The sequence below is a fragment of the Podarcis bocagei genome (genome assembly GCF_964188305.1).
Source record: "Podarcis bocagei genome assembly, chromosome: 13".
Lineage (NCBI taxonomy): Eukaryota > Metazoa > Chordata > Lepidosauria > Squamata > Lacertidae > Podarcis > Podarcis bocagei.
In genome coordinates, this window is record NC_138138.1 from 46,602,321 (window position 1) to 46,621,183 (window position 18,863).

At 49.1% G+C, this 18,863-nt stretch overlaps 2 protein-coding genes across 6 annotated transcripts in view; one reads left to right on the forward strand and one right to left on the reverse strand.

Annotated features, from left to right (window-relative positions):
• PLOD3 (procollagen-lysine,2-oxoglutarate 5-dioxygenase 3) overlaps positions 1-14,741 on the forward strand; it is a 34,728-nt gene extending 19,987 nt beyond the window's left edge. The window contains exons 5-18 of the mRNA XM_081168283.1: positions 1,315-1,378; positions 2,465-2,562; positions 2,975-3,076; positions 3,455-3,586; positions 4,755-4,876; positions 4,989-5,093; positions 5,218-5,343; positions 6,614-6,755; positions 8,062-8,175; positions 8,692-8,757; positions 8,854-8,958; positions 10,832-10,978; positions 11,328-11,453; positions 12,473-14,741. Of these exons, the coding sequence (XP_081024409.1) occupies positions 1,315-1,378; positions 2,465-2,562; positions 2,975-3,076; positions 3,455-3,586; positions 4,755-4,876; positions 4,989-5,093; positions 5,218-5,343; positions 6,614-6,755; positions 8,062-8,175; positions 8,692-8,757; positions 8,854-8,958; positions 10,832-10,978; positions 11,328-11,453; positions 12,473-12,628 (1,605 nt within the window). The 3' untranslated portion in view covers positions 12,629-14,741. The remainder of the gene's footprint in view (positions 1-1,314; positions 1,379-2,464; positions 2,563-2,974; positions 3,077-3,454; positions 3,587-4,754; positions 4,877-4,988; positions 5,094-5,217; positions 5,344-6,613; positions 6,756-8,061; positions 8,176-8,691; positions 8,758-8,853; positions 8,959-10,831; positions 10,979-11,327; positions 11,454-12,472) is intronic.
• Positions 14,742-15,916: 1,175 nt separating this feature from the next.
• Positions 15,917-18,863, reverse strand: part of ARHGEF15 (Rho guanine nucleotide exchange factor 15) — a 59,993-nt gene continuing 57,046 nt past the window's right edge. For all 5 annotated transcript variants that reach the window (XM_081167776.1, XM_081167778.1, XM_081167775.1 and 2 more), the window contains exon 16: positions 15,917-18,006. In XM_081167776.1, the coding sequence (XP_081023902.1) occupies positions 17,819-18,006 (188 nt within the window). In that variant the 3' untranslated portion in view covers positions 15,917-17,818. The remainder of the gene's footprint in view (positions 18,007-18,863) is intronic.

Below are 18,863 nucleotides of genomic sequence, written 5' to 3' on the forward strand. Positions count from 1 at the left end.
CAGCAGCAGCCGGGAAACGGAAATCTGATGCCCTTGCAAAGCAGCAGGACCGGATTCTCAGAAAAACTCTGCACATTCATTTCTCTGGCTCAAAAGCTGGGAGCTAAAGTCTTGGGATGGGACGGACCTTGTTCACCACTTCACAGAAAGGCAGGTTACCCATTTTTAATAGGTAAATAAAGCTTTCTATCCAATGTCCCATCATGCTCTGAGCAGACGCATGGAAAGCAAGAATCAGAAGAATCTTTATTTGTATCAGCCACTAGCCATTAGCAATAAAATAAAATAAAATAAAATAATATAAAATAAAATGTACTGAAGATAGAGGTAGAAATGTAACTATAGAAAATACATTTTAAAGGGGTTACGTCAATAATCAAATGCAGTTGTACCTTGGAAGTCGAACAGAATCCGTTCCGGAAGTCCGTTTGACTTCCAAAGCATTTGAAAACCAAAGTGTGACTTCTGATTGGCTGCAGGAAACTCCTGCAGCCAATCGGAAGCCGCATTGGATGTTCAGCTTCCAAAAGAACGCTCGAAAACCGGAACAGTCACTTCCAGGTTTCGATCGTTCGGGAGCCAAAACATTCAAGAACTAGGCTGTTCGAAAGCCAAGATAAAACTGTAATAGATCTTATTCTAATTGCCCCCGCTAAAACCCTTGCAGTTTTTGCTCTCACCTGATCATCTTGATCTGCTAAAAGAAAGGACACCGTCGCAATGGAAAGCAATGGACATTTATTATTTGTTTATTTGTTGCCCCTATATCCCACCTTTCCCCTCAAGGAGGTCAAGGTGGTATTTTTAGTTCTACCCCCTCCTTGTTTAATCCTCACAACAACCCTGTGAGGTAGGGTGGGATGATGGTGATGATGATGATAATAATAGTAATAATAATTTATTATTTATACCCCGCCCATCTGCCTGGGTCTCCCCAGCCACCCTGGGCGGCTTCCAACAAAGTATTAAAATACAGTGGTCTGTTAAACATTAAAATCTTCCCTAAACAGGGCTGCCTTCAGATGTCTTCTAAAAGTCTGGTAGTTGTTCTTCTCTTTGACATCTGGTGGGAGGGAGTTCCACAGGGTGGGTGAGTCTCATGGCTGACTGGGGATTGAACCCTGTTTCTCCCAGGTCCTAGTCTGATACTGCAAGCACACTGCATTTATAAATAGATAGGACATATAAATCCTTGCTGGATTTGTGTTTATAGTGGCACTCGATGGGTGCTTTGTCATTGTAGCGTTTTGATGGAAGATTATGATTATGTAAGGGTAGGCTTCTGTTCTTATCTCCTCCTTCCTGTCTCCCTAGGAGAAACATAAGATCACGCTGGATCATAAGTCAAAAATCTTCCAAAACCTGAATGGCGCCATCGGTGAGTTGATATTTTCTGTAGCAGCGTTCCGGTTGTCTATGAGTGAAAACATCAGTAGGGCAGCCAGAACCGTACATTTACAGCACCGTGATACCACCTTAAACAGTCGCGGTTTCCCCCAAAGGATTCTGGGAGCTGTAGTTTGCTAAGGGTGCTGCTTGGAGGCCCCTATTCCAGAGCTACAATTCCCAGAATTCCCTGGGAAGAGGGCTTGATGGTAGCTCTGTGAGGGGACGAGAGGTCTTCTCAGCATCCTTAACAAACTTCATTTCCCAGAATGCTTTTTTGGGGGTAAGCTATGACTTTAAAGTGGTATCGTGATGCTTTAAAATGTGGTACATTCCCATTTAAATGTATGGTGCAAATGTTGCCTAGCTCCCCCTGATCTGCATGTTTAGAATAGAATCATAGAGTTGGAAGAGACCACAAGGGCCATCGAGTCCAACCCCCTGCAAGCAGGAAACACCATCAGAGCACTCCTGACATATGGTTGTCAAGCCTCTGCTTAAAGACCTCCAAAGTAGGAGACTCCACCACACTCCTTGGCAGCAAATTCCACTGTCGAACAGCTCTTACTGTCAGGAAGTTCTTCCTAATGTTTAGGTGGAATCTTCTTTCTTGTAGTTTGGATCCATTGCTCCGTGTCCACTTCTCTGGAGCAGCAGAAAACAACCTTTCTCCCTCCTCTATGTGACATCCTTTTATATATTTGAACATGGCTATCATATCACCCCTTAACCTCCTCTTCTCCAGGCTAAACATGCCCAGCTCCCTTAGCCGTTCCTCATAAGGCATCGTTTCCAGGCCTTTGACCATTTTGGTTGCCCTCCTCTGGACACGTTCCAGTTTGTCAGTGTCCTTCTTGAACTGTGGTGCCCAGAACTGGACACAGTACTCCAGGTGAGGTCTGACCAGAGCAGAATACAGTGGCACTATTTGAAACTTCATAGTCACGAGGCAAGCTGCAGATTGCAATAATTCCCACTGTGTGGTGGACATTTCTGCAAGGGGAAACATGGTGTTTCGTTTGGGAAGCAGAGATTTGGTTTGTCCCATACTCTTTATTCCATCCTCCTTGCTTAACAGACGAGGTAGTTCTGAAATTCGAACGGACCCGAGTGCGCGCCCGGAACGTCGCTTACGACACCTTTCCTGTCGTCATCCATGGCAACGGGCCCACCAAGGTATTTGAACTGCTCCTCTCCTGGCCATGTGCCTTGGTCGAAGAAGACCTTATTCCTTGGGGCTGGGAGTCTGCAGTCAGCTTGCTGAAGCTAAGCAGGTCCATGCTTGGTCCGTGTCTGGATGGGACACCCCACTTAGGCCAACGGACAGAAGAAAAGCAGGATAAAAGCACAAATAAACAATATGGATGCCGCATTTCAATTTGCCTCTGGGCTTTGTAGCCAAACCAGTCTTGAAACATTGTCCGATATCTGGGAAGGGAAGCAGGCTCCCAAGCTTACATTACTCATGGTGGCAAAACCCACAAAGAAGAATTCAGGTTGGGGGGTGTTTGGGGCAACTGTCCTCTATTTTTTCCCCTCCCCTCATCTTGCTGACTGGTGTTCTTGCCTTCTCCTTCCATTCCTGCAGCTGCAGCTGAACTATCTGGGAAACTACATCCCCAACACCTGGACCTATGAGGGGGGCTGCGAAGTTTGTGACGAAGGCCTCTTGGATCTGTCAGGCTTACCGGTGAGTCGGATGATGAATCGGGATGCAGAAGAGTCAGCTGTGAGGCTGGAGGCGGGGGAAGGTGTTGAGGGAGCGGCAAGGCCAGCCCAAGACATTTTTTGACCGCCTGAGGCAAAGGACAAAATGGCTTCCCTCTTGCTCCTCATACAGAAGCGAACTGAGCTGCTGTCGATGAGATGATGCCCTCTTCTATATCTGGGGTTGGTAGGTCTACTTGGAGGCAGGAAGCAAAGCCTAGGGGCACACACACCCTCCATTGCTTCTTTCACCTGAGGCAACTGCCTCACCTTGCTGGTCCCTGCGAGAGGAGTGTTTGAGAGTGGGCTTCTGGAGGTTCATAGTTGAGCTCACCTTTCCTGTTCCCTCTCCTTTTTGCAGGAAGAATCGTATCCACGTGTGCTTCTGGGTGTGTTCATCGAGCAGCCCACACCCTTTCTGCCTCAGTTTCTTCAGCGTCTCTTGACCTTGAATTATCCATACTCTCATCTCCAGCTCTTCATCCACAATCACGTGAGTTGTGTACACACACACCCTGCAAAGGTGAGGTATTTTGTGCTGTCCCTAACTGTAGGCTAATCCTCATTTTACATCTAAAGCTCAGGTCTAATTAGACCATCAGATAAACAGCATGGGGGGGGGGGAGAGTTGTCATAGCTTTTTAAAGGACTTGGGACCCATGGCACAAATTTGCATATGCTGATTTGCATGTGATGCCCTAATTATTTATTTTATTTGCTTTGTAAAATTTATATGCTCCTTGACTGTAAAAAAAAAAAAGAACACCTCAAAGTAGTTTACAAAATGATAAAGGGATAAAATTATCACTAAGGAAAATTAACAACAATATCTTAAGTCATTTGAAGAGTTAAAATACTGATACGTATCAGTGCCTCCAGGCAAATTAATAAGCTAGGTAACTGGTGGCGGTCTCTGAACTAGACATTTAAAGCACTATGATACCAACTTTAACAGTTACGGCTTCCCTCAAAGCATACTGGGAACTGTAGTTTGCTATGAACACTGAGAATTGCTAGGAGACCCCTATTTCCTTTGCCGAGCTACATTTCCCAGATTGAATATATTAAAAAATTTAAAAATTGTCCAGAGCACCTTAGAGACCAACTAAGTTTGTTCTTGCTATAAGCTTCCGTGTGCATGCACACAAAAGCTTATACCAAGAACAAACTTAGTTGGTCTCTAAGGTGCTACAGGACAATTATTATTATTATTATTATTATTATTATCATTATTTATGTATTTCTACTGCATCAGACCAACACTGCTACCTACCTGAATCTGTTTCCCAGACTGGTTTGACAATCCTTCTTCCCGGGGAACTCGGGGAATTGTAGTTCTGAGAGGCGAACGAGGGTTCACCTCACAGCTCTCAGCTCCGTCAACAAACCACACTTTCCCAGGATGCTTTGTGAGAAGCCAGGAGTGTCTAAAGTGGTAGAATAGAGCTTTAAATGTATGGCACTGATGTGACAGGTTTGTTGGGGGGGGATTTTTTGAACCCAGGCATTCTGAGGTTCCGCTGCATCTGTGGCATTTTGATCTCCTGTTCTGGCCTGGATGTAAAGGCGCAGGAACTATCTGCTTTGTCAGAATGTGGCAACGCCAGGGAGACTGCTTCCCTGCTAGGGAGGCTCATTTAACATGTCCCAACGTTTTGCAGGAGGTGTATCATGAGCCGCACATCGAAGCCGAGTGGGAGCAGCTTCGTGGGGCCTTTGAGAGCATCAAGCTTGTCGGTCCAGAGGAGGAGCTGAGCCAAGGGGAGGCGAGAGACATGGCCATGTAAGTAAAAGCAGAGGAAGGCAGTAAAAGTCCGTAGTTAAACTGTGGAATTTTCTCCCGTAAGAATAGAAATGTTCTCAACCCGTTCTGACAATTTATTCGTGTGCAACAGGGACCTCTGCCGCCAAGACCCCACCTGTGACTACTACTTTAGCCTGGATGCTGACGTGGTCGTGGCAAACCCGGATATCTTGCAGATATTGATCCAGGAGAACAAGTAAGCAATGCTTCCCTTTCCCTCCTCTGGAGCCTTTTATAAAACCATTTGTACAGCATTTCTCCTGCCCCCCATCTCCCCATCAACGACTTCTCTTTTGCTTCTTTCGCCCTCCGCGATCCAGGAAGGTAATCGCTCCGATGATGTCGCGCCACGGCAAGCTTTGGTCCAACTTCTGGGGGGCCCTGAGCCCCGATGAATATTACGCGCGCTCAGAGGACTACGTGGAATTGGTCCAGGGCAAGAGGATGTGAGTCGTGGTCAGAACCGGGTGGGAAGAAGAATTATTATTAGTGTTTATTTATTAAATTTATGCACTGCTCTTCATCTGAAGATCTTGGAGTGGTATTAATATAGGAGGGTTCTGCTTCGCTCCCAAAATTTTCATTCGTATATTTAAAGCTTTTGGTCTTTAAGCTGAGGGCTTGGGACCCCTTGCTGGGTCATGGCCTGAGATAAGGTGGGTCACAACAGCGGCACAGCCAAAATACAGATATGTACCCGAAAAAAGTTATGAAGTGGGCCCCAAACAGCATGTGGATGGGCCAAAGGTGGGCTATCTACGGGACCTCCTCTCCTGGTATGCCCCGCAAAAGACCTTAAGGTCCATGAACAACCATAGTTTAGAGATCCCGGACTATCCTCCGCCAGGGCCAGGGCCTTTTCAGTGATGGCTCCGACCTGGTGGAATGCTCTGCCCCATGAGACTAGGGCCCTTCAGGACTTAACCTCCTTCCGTCGGGCCTGTAAGACAGAGCTATTCCGCATGGCCTTTAATTTGAATTCAGCCTGATCTTTTATTTCCCTTCTCTTCCCTCCCCCTCCCCTTTTATGAAGATCACCCACTCTGAGACCCCACAGCTAATTCTCCCCTGACCTCCTCGCTGGCCCAAGTAGGACCAATTCAGCCAGCTAGCCCTGGGGATTATCTAATGCTTATTTCCCCTAAATTGATTTTTGATTTTTATTGTTATTCATGTTTTTATACTGTATTTTATGCTGCTTTTATAATTAAGTGTTTTAAATTTGTTGTTAGCCACCCTGAGCCTGGTTTTTGAACCGGGAAGGGCGGGGTATAAATAAATTATTATTATTATTATTATTATTATTATTATTATTATTATTATTATTATTATTGTTATTATTGTTATATTGTTATTATTATATTATATTATATTGGCCTGATCCAGCACGCTCTTCTTGTGCCCAGCTCTTCAGCAAAAAAGTTCCCTGTGCGGCTTACTTGCAGTTCATTTAAACAAGGCAGTTCCTGCCCACAGGCTTACAGTGACATGACACAAAAGGAAAGAAGGGACAGGAGGGAAGAGGAATTTTCTTTTTCATAGTTGCATAACTTATGTAAGTTACATAGATCTGCCAGCGAAACGAATAGTTTTGGGAAGAAGGCGAACTGCGGAGGAAGGGAATCTGCCACATGCGACGACTAGAGGGCAGAATAGAAAACGTTGGCCACTTACCTTCTTACTGAGAATTCTCCTCTCTCTCTTCTCTTCCTACAGCGGAGTGTGGAACGTCCCCTACATCTCTCAGGCCTATTTGCTGCGAGGGGAAACTCTGCGCCAGGAGCTGCCCCAGCGCAACGTCTTCACCTTGGACGACACGGACCCAGACATGGCCTTTTGCAAGACTGTGCGGGAGAAGGTAAGGAACGTTTTGCCTCCCAGACATCCCATGAATCAAGATCTCCCCAGACTCTGCACTTCTGAAAGCTGTGTTCTGTCTCTTCCAGTGATGGTGCAAACCCGACATGTTTTCCTGGGTTTGCATAAATTTATTCTACACCTAGCACTTTTGAGGAAAGTCAAAATATTAACAGAAGCTCTGTCCTACTTTGGGGAGTTTCACTGCTGGTTCACTGTCCTGGCTTTCAGTTCTGTCTGCCCAATCTTAAAGGCTAGAAACCTCTTTTTTAAAAAAAAAACCAAAACCAAAAACCACCACCTAAGGTTCTCTACAAGGGACGCGGGTGGCGCTGTGGGTTAAACCACAGAGCCTAGGACTTGCCGGTCAGAAGGTTGGCGGTTCGAATCCCTGTGACGGGGTGAGCTCCCTTTGTTCGGTCCCTCGGTCCTGCCAACCTAGCAGTTTGAAAGCACGTCAAAGTGCAAGAAGATAAATAGGTACTGCTCCGGCAGGAAGGTAAATAGCGTTTCCATGCGCTGCTCTGGTTCGCCAGAAGCGGCTTAGTTATGCTGGCCACATGACCCGGAAGCTGTACGCCAGCTCCCTCAGCCAATAAAGCGAGATGAGCGCCGCAACCCCAGAGTCAGCCACGACTGGACCTAATGGTCAGGGGTCCCTTTACCTTTTAAGGTTCTCTACACCGTGAATGATGTTCTCAATAGCAAAATTCTGTGATATTGCAGAACACATATAACCATACAATTAACGTATTTTTGCTCCATAAGATTCACTTTTTTCCTCCTAAAAAGTAAGGGGAAATGTCTGTGCGTCTTATGGAGTGAATGTGTGGTCGATCGCTGGCTCCCTTTCTGGCTCCGCCCCCTTGCCCAGGCCTCCATTGTTGAATGTTCTGCAGGCGGAGGGTGTTTGTTTCCCCAGCGACATGTGACTGGCTGATTAGATTATCTGTCTGGAAACTTTCCTTTCCTAAAGAAGCTGCAGAGCTGTGAGTTGAACCCCATAAAAACAGGATTTTTTTCCCTTTGCAAAGTTAGCTCAACAACTTTGAGCTGATCCTCAAAAAAGGGGCTTTTCCCCTTTGCAAAAGAAGCTGCACAACTGTGAGCTGATTCTGCCCCAAAACGGGGCTTTTCCCCTTTCCTCCTCTAAAAATTAGGTGCGTCTTATGGAGCGAAAAATACGGTGTGGGGGGTTTGGGGGAGCACTTCTGTGGCCTTCCAGGATGCATGTATTTGGGGTGGACGGTAGGTGTGGTAACTTTTTTCTACTTATCCAAATTTTAACTATCTATTCCCTCCCCCAGGGCATCTTCCTTCACATCAGTAACCGGGACGAGTTTGGGCGCCTCATATCCACCGCCAGATACAACATATCCCACCTATATCCTGACCTCAGGCAGATCTCTGAGAATCCCCTGGTGAGAAGCAGTCCATTTTCCTGCCTTCCGTCATTCCACAATTCACTGGGGTGTGATGGCTCCCCTCCCGCTACCCATCTTCCCACAAGTTTTTTGGGGGGCCTAGCCAAGCGCCATCTTGTGGCCACTGTCCCACATTGGGGGACCTCCCTGAAGCTGCACACTTACCTAAAAATTTACCACAATGTCTTGATTTGGCGTTCTCCTAGGATTGTGGGAAATCGTAAATGGCTTCTGCCCAGCTGAGGTCTGCCCTTTTAGTATCCCTGAAGTGATGTCGTGCTGGTGTACAGTGGGAAATAAAAATGGCAGCCCCCCAAACCGGCCACACGGTGCTTATCGGATCTGAGTGCCAGTTAAGAGCCCAGTGTCTCTGCTGCTATATGCTGGGTTATTATTTTTTTAGCATTTCTTTGCAGCCATGAGGTCTAGGAACTTGCTCCTTGTCATTTGGGGAAATCCAAGATGTACTCCCCGGATCCCTTAATGTCTCTGTCCCCCACCTCTTTTGTTTAGGATTGGCAGGAGAAATATATCCATGAGAATTACACTCAGGTGTTGGAGGCAGACTATTACGAGCAGGTAAGCATCTCTTGGTTGCCATGCCTTTGTATCGTGCATCTCGTGTCTCGGAAACTCTCCTTTCTCTCTCATGCCAACCCTTCTTCCCTTTTGCAGCCCTGCCCTGACGTTTATTGGTTCCCCGTGTTCACCGACCAGATGTGTGATGAGCTGGTGGAAGAGGCAGAAAACTTTGGCCAGTGGTCCGGAGGGAAGCATGAGGTGGGAGCCCTCCCTTCTTCTTTGTGCCTAACATAAAGAAGAGCTTTGCTAGATCAGGCCAGAGGCTCATCTAGCCTTGACACTTTTCCTTATTCTCACAGAGGCGAAACAAATGCACCGTGCGGTTTCCAGCTGCTGGTATTGAGAGGTTGTAGGGATGCATGTGGTGCTGTGGTCTAAACCAGTGAGCCTCTTGGGCTTGCCGATCAGAAGGTTGGCGGTTCGAATCCCCACAACAGAGTGACCTCCCGTTGCTCTGTCCCAGCTCCTGCCAACCTAGCAGTTCGAAAGCACGCCAGTGCAAGTAGATAAATAGGTACCACTGTGGTGGGAAGATAAATGGTGTTTCCGTGCACTCTGGTTTCTGTAACAGTGTTTTGTTGCGCCAGAAGCGGTTTAGTCATGCTAGCCACATGACCTGGAAAACTCTCTGTGGACAAACGCCAGCTCCCTTGGCCTGAAAGCGAGATGAGCGCCAAAACCCCATAGTTGACTTTGACTGGACTTAACCGTCCAGGGGTCCTTTTCATTTATTATTATTATTATTATTCAGAGGTGTACTGCCTCCAAGGTGGAAGGCAGAGAACACAGCTATCTTGGCCTAGCAGCTGTTGATAACCTTATGCTCCCTGAATTTCTCTATACAGTCATACCTCGGGTTGAATATGCTTCAGGTTGAGCATTTTCAGGTTGCGCTCCGCAGTGACCCGGAAGTAACGGAGCACATTATTTCTGGGTTTCACCGCTTGCGCGTGCGCAGATGCTCAAAATGATGTCGCGTGCATGCGCGGTAGCGGCAAATTGCGATCCACGCATGCTCAGATGCGGGTTGCGTTCGCTTCAGGGTGCGAACAGGATTCCGGAACAGATCCCGTTCGCATCCAGAGGTACCACTGTAATCTTATGTTAAAGCCATCTAAGTTTTGGTGATGCCATCACTGTGAGAGCACAGTCCATAATTTAACTGTACACTCCATGAAGAAGTTACTGCCTTTTTCCTCTGTCCTGATTCTACCAACTTTCAGCTTCCCTGGAACATCCTCAGGCTCTGCTTGCGTGCTCCCCGTCATGGGCATCTGCTTGGCCACTGAGAACAGGATGCTGGACTAAATCGGTCCTTGACTTGATCCACAGGTCTTTCCTTATGTTCCTTATCCTTGAATTCTAGTACAGTGGTACCTTGGGTTACATACGCTTCAGGTTACATACGCTTCAGGTTACAGACTCCGCTAACCCAGAAATGGTGCTTCAGGTTAAGAACTTTGCTTCAGGATAAGAACAGAAATCGTGCTCCGGCAGCGCAGCGGCAGCAGGAGGCCCCATTAGCTAAAGTGGTGCTTCAGGTTAAGAACAGTTTCAGGTTAAGAACGGACCTCCGGAATGAATTACCGTATTTTTCGCTCTATAACACGCACCCGACCATAACACGCACATAGTTTTTAGAGGAGGAAAATCCGTAGGCATGCCACCCGTAGGCATTCCCTCCATAACACGCACAGAAATTTCCCCTTACTTTCTAGGAGGAAAAAAGTGAGTGTTATGGTGCAAAAAATACGGTAAGTACTTAACCCGAGATACCACTGTATTAAGAGAAAGGGAGAAAAGCATCTTCCTATCCACTTTGTCAGCACCATGTATTCTTTTATATACCTTTACCTGCTAAATTTGGCAGAAGGGGGCCGTACACTCCCAGGAGAGGTTTCAGCTTGAAATTTTGGGCAAGGGGAGGCAGATGTGGCTTGCGACATCCTTAATCGTTGTTATTGTTTTATTATAAGATTATTGTACAATCTTAGAAAAGGCAGTGGTGGAATTTGCCAGTATGCTGCTGGTTTCTCAATACCATTTGCCTCGGCGATTTTGACTCCCCCAGGATTCCCGGCTGGCTGGTGGCTATGAGAATGTCCCAACCGTTGATATCCACATGAACCAGATTGGTTTTGAGAAAGAATGGCTGCAGTTCCTGCAGGACTACATCGCTCCGGTCACAGAAAAGCTCTATCCCGGCTACTACACTAAGGTATCGGCTCCTGGGGTTTGTCAGAGGAGGAAGCATCCAGCCTGCCTGATGAAACATCACAGATGAGGGGTTGGGAAAAGGGTCGCTGCGAAGAGCCCAAGTGGGGAGTTGAATAGGAAACTGTTCCAAGCTTTGGAAGCAGAGGGGGGAGGAGCATAATCAGACCATCTCCAGTTTCATGCAAGCTTCAAGTTTTTTCTCACATCTGGTGGCTATTTATAAGCCTGGGCACGGCAGCAAAGTCTGGCGATTCCTGAATTATTTCCACTATTATTTTGGGAGAGGGTGTGTATGTGTGCAGTTTGCCATTCTCCTGCAAGACAATGCTTGACTCACTGTCGTTCTGCAGGCACGAGCGATCATGAATTTCATGGTCCGCTACCGCCCGGATGAGCAGCCCTCGCTACGGCCGCATCACGATTCCTCCACTTTCACCATCAACGTTGCGCTGAACCACAAAGGGATCGACTACGAGGTGAGCACCCCCTAGAGGGCGGGAGTTGGAGCAGGGTTGTATGTGTGTGTGTGTGTACAGGTAAAGGTACAGGTGGTGCTGTGGTCTAAACCACTGAGCCTCTGGGTCTTGCTGATCAGAAGGTCAGCGGTTTGAATCCCTGCGATGGGGTGAGCTCCTGTTGCTCTGTTCCAGCTCTTGCCGAACTAGCAGTTCAAAAGGATACCAGTGCAAGTAGATAAAAAGGTATTGCTGTGGTGGGAAGGTAAACGGCGTTTCCATGTGCTCTGGTTTCCGTCACAGAGTCCCGTTGTGACAGAAGCAGTTTAGTCATGCTGACCACATGACCTGGAAAGCTGTCTGCAGACAAACGTCGGCTCCCTTGGCCTGAAAGCGAGATGAGCTCTGCAACTCCATAGTCGCCTTTGACTGGACTTAACCGTCCAGGGGTCCTTTACCTTTACCTTAACCTTAAACGGTAAAAGGACCCCTGACCATTAGTCCAGCCGCGGACGACTGTGGGGTTGCTGTGGTCATCTTGCTTTACTGGCCGAGGGAGCCGCCGTACAGCTTCCGGGTCATGTGGCATGAATAAGCCGCTTCTGGCGAACCAGAGCAGCGCACGGAAATGCAGTTTACCTTCCTGCCGGAGCAGTACCTATTTATCTACTTGCACTTTGACGTGCTTTCGAACTGCTAGGTTGGCAGGAGCTGGGACCAAGCAACAGGAGCTCACCCCGTCATGGGGATTCGAACTGCCGACCTTCTGATCGGCAAGCCCTAGGCTCTGTGGTTTAGACCACAGTGCCACCCGCGTCCCTGTACCTTAACCTTACACAGGTATAAATACTGTACTTTCGTTGGCTGAAAAATGCGAACACTGCATGTTCATAGTTCAACAAGTGCACAGTCTGTACTTATAACTGCTGAGCTGTGCAAATCAGCAATTGTACACCCTTTTACACAAGCACATGTGAGCCTCAAACACAGTTTGTGATGTACTTTTTCTCTCTCTTTCTCCTCTCCCCACCCCCCTGAAGGGAGGCGGCTGCCGATTTATCCGCTACAACTGCAAAGTGGAATCCCCCCGCAAGGGATGGACTTTGCTGCATCCTGGACGCCTCACCCACTACCACGAAGGACTGCCCACCACCCGTGGGACCCGCTACATCATGGTCTCATTTGTGGACCCCTAACACCAGCTCCACCCCCCTGGTCCTGGGGCAGTGAGTGGGCCGTGGTGGTCAACACACTGGCAGGAAGAGACTTGTGGGGGGGCAGACGCAGGCGGGTCCATCTCTCCGGCTCGGCTGCTGCCTTCCTTGGTGCCTTCGAAAATGGAGGGAAACAAATAACTCTACGTCCGGTGCTGATGGATACAGTCCTTGCCTGGCACTGAACTTTGGGTCACTACTAGTGCTGGGAGCAGCCACTGCTGCCTTGTGGCGTTCCACCAACCTCCCCACCCCCCACCCCATAATATGTGGGTTGAAGATGACAGGTTGTCTCTAACAAAATGTCGCCTGTTCAGGATGTGTTTTCAGTGCCTCCCTCTCTCAGCATGGCCCAGCCAACTGGAGATACAGTTGTTTTAGCAGTAGCACAATCATTCTCTAAACATTTTTTAGTCCCTTGCTCAAATCAAGGCACCTCTGGGGTTTTTCCCTACAAATATATGTACTGCTGCTGTTCTGTTTTTGCCCCAGGTCTTCACTCTTTCCCTCCACCCACCTTTTGTATGAGTGTCTTTGTTACACCGAAGCTGCATTTTGTGAAAGAATGCCTCTGAGCAACTGCAGAGTGTTAACTGCAGAGTGTTTTTCATCTATAATTCCCAACCGCATGCGGTTGAGGATCTAAGTGGAAGGTGTTTCTTCGTTTCATTGCACCACTTTTTTTTAAAAAAAAGAGGCAGGGGGAGGATGAAGAGAAAAATCTCTCTTCCTATAGGCACAGGGTAAAATCAGTATTAAGGGAGAAGTAAGTTAATGAGAGGTAACCTATTACCGTATTTTTCATCCTATAGGGCGCACCGGCCCATAGGACGCACCTCGTTTTTTTTGGGGGGGGGGAATGAATAAAAAAAAATTATTCCCCCCCCCCGCCGTGGCTGCCGCCCCAAGCCTTGCGCACACCTGCCCGAAGCACGGGGCACCCTCCGGAGGGCTCCCTGTGCTTCGGGCGACAGGCTGCCGCCCCAAGCCTCGCGCGCTTGGCGGGACCTCCTGCCGGGCTTGCAAGGCTTGCGGATAGCTTCCTGAAGCCTGGAGAGCGAGAGGGGTCGGTGCGCACCGATGCCTCTCGCTCTCCGGGCTTCAGCGAAAGCCTGCATTCGCCCCATAGGACGCACACACATTTCCCCTTCATTTTTGGAGGGGAAAAAGTGCGTCCTATGGGGTGAAAAATACGGTAATTCCCACGGAAGGGAAAAGGGGCTTGTCTATACATTTCAAGTTTACCTATATTATACATTTAAAGCTGGTTATAGCACTTGAAAAGTCATGCTCCCTCAAAGAATCCTGGGAGCTGTAGTTTGCTGAGGGTGCTGGGAATTGTAGCTCTGGGGGCAAACTACAGTTCCCATGATTCATTGATGGAAGCCCTTATGCATTAAATATAAGATGTGGTCTTCCTCCCTGCACACAGCTACAGTTCCCAGGGTAGTTTAACAATCAGTCCCTCTTCCTAGTGAACTCCGGAAATTGGGGCTCTGTGTGTGTGTCTCCCAACAACTCTCAGCACCCTTAACAAACTATAGTTCCTAGGTTTCTTTTGTGAGGGGGAGCCACGGTTTTAAAAAGTGGTATAAGATTGCTGTAAATGTTTGGTGTGGATTGTGGCCTAACCTTGAGGTGGAACAGCAACAGAGGAGAGCTTGCCTTATGCAGCAGCAGGGGTCCCTTTTATGCTTGATTTTTGAAGTATTTTAAACACTGTGATCAAGGCAGCACCAGACACACACACGCACCGCTCTCAGGGCATCTGCAAAGTGTGACTAATGTCTTGTTAGCAGTATGTGGAAAACGTGGTTGGTTGGGGGCAGGAGGGAGGAATGTTTTTTCCATTTGTCAGCATGCCTAAGCCAGGAGCTCCCCTCCCCTGGGGTGAAGAGGGAAAGGCCTGGCTGGCACTTGTGAGACAGCGGCCTTGCGTAATCTCCCATAATCCTGTGGGCTTTTCTTTTTGGCCCTCAGCCTAGTCTGGCTGGTAGGGTGGACATGCGTCGGCTGCTTCCTGTACAAAGCGTGCATTAAGTTATTGGCGTGGCTGTTCCACAGAACACCAAATAAATCTACCTTTTATACTAGACTCTTTTCTGTCCGCAGATTTGAGGGGAGAGGCGATCCCTTGCTTTAAGGGAAGCGCTTTGGCCTAAGATCTCTCAGTCAAATGTGTGAGAAAGACACTCTTGAGCGTTGGGGCCTAAGGAACCATTTCCTTGTGAAGATCTGAGGCAGCCTTCTGTCAAGTCCAACTGCTGGTCTATATAACCTGGAAATGTCCGCTCTGAATTGTAACCAGAGGCACACCCTTCCTCCCCACTGGCTTACTTTCAAAAGTATGTGAATTGGATGCACTAGGGATGCCCAACAGATATTTCTGGACTACAACAGGCGTGGGAGGGACCAGTGTGGCCCTCCAGGCATCTCTTAATTGGCCCCTGGAACAGTCCTCAGACTGCACACTCCTCACTGGTCCTGCTTTGCCCCAAATGTTTTTGCCTGGCCAGAACTCTGACAATGCCTCTTCTTGGCTGGAAGATGTGGGAGTGTGTTTGGAAACTATGCCTGCATTAAAACAGCAACATTTATGCTCCATACACCCCCCCTCCCGGCAAAGGAATGTGGCCCTCTTCTTCCCCTGCCCCCTGGATGACAGTTCTCATCAGCCTTGCCCACTTTAATAATGTGTTGGCCGGGGCTGATGGGAATTGCAGTCCGAGACGTCTGGCAGGCAGCAGGTTACCAAAAGCAGATTGCTCTAGCAGAATAGGCTTCCCTCATCTGGATGCCTGTTCCAGCTAGGAGACCAGCCCGGCAACTCACACAGAGACACACTTGCCAACCTCCCGTTGAAAGCAACCGCTCCTGCTGCTGTGTTTCTGCACCTGGAGGCGATGAAAAATCCACTAGCACCCAATGCTGACATTGCAGAATGGCCCCCTCTCTCGGGACAGGCTGATTGAGCCTTGTCCTTTTCCAGACTAGTGGATCCAAAATAGCAGGTCTTCCCCCTGTTTGTCTAGAAAGGGAGGGGGCTTGAGCTCAGAAAACTTTAAATGTAGGAAACAGCAAGCCTAAGGGTCAGAAGAGCCACAGGTACAGTAGTGGATACTTCAGGGCTGGCTAAGACTGTGTTCTCATCTCCCCATGTGGGTGGAGCATGGACATAGGAAAAACTAATGTCACCAGTATTTTAAAAGTATCTGTAAACACCAGAGAAGGAGCTGCTTGCAGGTAGAGAAAAAGCCCATTGCCACAATATTCTTCCATCATCTTCATTTTTTTAAAAAAGCAATTCCGATAGAAAAACACAAAACGAAAACGAAAAGACAACAGTGCAGGCAAATATGGTACAGAATAAGTTAAACATCTTTTTCGTCCGCACCTCCTTGATGCTACCAGAGCTGGTGGGGGTGCAGAAATCTCCTCCTTTAGGATATAGGAGTTAAGAGGCTGTCATATATAATAAATAGAAGCCGGTCCGTGGCCACGTTTCCAGGGTGGAAGCAGGGAAGAAGATGCAAGAAAGGCCGAGGAAATTCTGGCAGGCTTGCAACATTGGCGGTAGGGAAATGCATTTGGAGGCAGGGGGGGCAAGCAGATCAGACGCCAGCGCCGGAGGAGAAGAAATGAGCGGCCGAGTCCTGAAATGTGGGCAGAGCCAGGAGGCCCCAATCCCCTGCAAGGGCTAAAGGAGAAGCGGGGGCGCTAGTTGGCAAGGAGCATAGCCGCTGAGGTAGAGAGAGGGCCCTGAGACGAAGAACAGCAGGGAGAGTCTCTGCAATATTAGCAGAGACCGATGGCACCAAGAAGAAGGGATTCCCCACTTTTGCAAAAGGTAAAGCCCAGGTTCCTAACATGGCCTGATAGAAAAAGGCACGGTCAACCCCACAGTTAGGGCACCCTCAAGAGCCAGGGGTAGGGTGTGGGAAGCAGCATCAGACCCACGAGGCTTTGGGGCAGGTTCTGGGTCGGTTTACCCACACGTGGAATTGACTGACCCTCTGTATCCAGCGGATGGGGGCTGTGTGCAAATCCTGCTCCAGCTTACTGCCAAAGAAGGTGCTGTGTTCAGGCATCCGATTCTGGGAAGGAGGCGGACTACACTTGCAACCCTGCTTTGAAATGGAGTGCCCACCTCCCGCATTGTTAACAGGCGTTGGAAAATGGAGGCTCCAACTAGCTGCTCCTCTCTGTGTCAAAAAGGGACCCAGTCTTTGAAAGCACATAAATTTAACCCTGTGAGCGCAGGAGGTAAAGGTAAAGGGACCCCTGACCGTTAGGCCCAATCACGGACGACTCTGGGGTTGCGGTGCTCATCTCGCTTTACTGGCTGATGTGGCCAGCTTCTGGTGAACCAGAGCAGCGCATGGAAACACCGTTTACCTTCCTGCCAGAGTGGTACCTATTTATCTACTTGCACTTCGTGCTTTCGAACTGCTAGGCTGGCAGGAGCAGGGACGGAGCAACGGGAGCTCACCCCGTCGCGGGGATTCGAACTGCCGACCTTCTGATTGGCAAGCCCTAGGCTCTGTTATTTAGACCACAGCGCCACCCGCGCAGACAGGAAAAAATAACCCCTGCGCTGACAAAAGTTGTCATTGCGGGTGCCCCTGAATCATCTACCTCAATGCATCTGGCCTGGCAATGATGCCATGGGCGTGGGTGGGGCGATCTAGCTTTTTCCCATGCAGAATTGCTGGAGGCGGCCCACCTACCCACCCCTCCCTCTGGCTGAGTAAGTTGGCTGTCATCGCCCTGGGCATTAAGCTCCCCCACCAAGCAGGACAAGTGCTGAAGAGTTCGGACGAGTTTGCAGTTGAACCAACCGTAAGTGGCTCTGTGCACAGTGCAATGAAGCTGAAGATGCTGACAGCACCGCCCTCTTCTGGCAAACAGCAGGCAAAGCAGGCAGGTTGGGTGGTGTGCCTCTGACGCCTCCGGTGGCCTGCTTGTGGCATTACAGTCTATGTCGAGCGAGAAGCATTGTGGGCATGTGCTATATATTGGTCTTCTTCCCCTGTAGCGCCACCTACTGCTGCCATCTTTGGCGCCCCCCTTTGTGGCAGTGCTTCTCCCGCCCTGAGCAGAGCAGACGTTGCTCTTAGTCTGAGCCCAGTATTGGGATAAACATCCTCGTTCTGTGGCTCTGTGCCCGCTGCCTCAGGCCGAACTGTACTTGCTCTTCGTGTGGCTGGTGCGCGTCAGCTGGAGTTGGCGGGCGGCCTGCAGGACGCGGTAGCGCTCGCGGAGGTTGCGCCGCCGCACGTGCTCGTTCGTGATCTCCTGCACGTAGCGCGAGGGGAACCAGCCCTTCTTGCCGTCGGTCAGGCGGACGCCCTCATACCAGCCTACGAGAGGGGAGGGAAAGGGAAGGAGACCCGTCAGCCTCTCACTTCCTGCCCACCCCTTTCCTCGCCTTCAAAGCCACTGGGAGGGGGGGTTCTCCCAGGAGTTGGGTTTGAAGCTTCCAGAAGCTTCCAGAGCAGTCTTGCTGCTTTGCAGGAAGGGTGGGGTCAGAATGCAGCATATCAATAAAATGTGTGGGCCCTAGATTGCAGGGAGTGTGTGTGTGTCAAAAACTGAAGGAGGACCGCCTTGTAAGAACTTAAAAAGAGTTTTGATGGACTAGCCCAATGGTCCATATTGTCCAATATCTTGTTCTCTCAGATGCCCTGTGAAAAGGCCAGAAGGTGGATCTGAGCACAGCCAAACGCTTCCCACCTGCGTTTTCCAGGAACTGGGATTCAGAACCATATGTTGCCTCTGGGTGCAAATTCCATAGTTTTAACTACCTTAAACATGGCATTAGTAAAGGTAAAGGGACCCCTGACCATTAGGTCCAGTCGTTACCGACTCTGGGGTTGCGGCGCTCATCTCGCTTTATTGGCCAAGGGAGCCGGTGTACAGCTTCCGGGTCATGTGGCCAGCAGGACTAAGCCACTTCTGGCGAACCAGAGCAGTGCACGGAAACGCCATTTACCTTCCCACCGGAGTGGTACCTATTTATCTACTTGCACTTTGACGTGCTTTCAAACTGCTAGATTGGCAGGACCGAGGGACCGAACAAAGGGAGCTCACCCCGTTGCGGGGATTCGAACCGCCAACCTTCTGATCGGCAAGTCCTAGGCTCTGTGGTTTAACCCACAGCGCCACCCGCATCCAGCTAAACATGGCAATTAACCTACCTAAAACCTTAAACATGGCA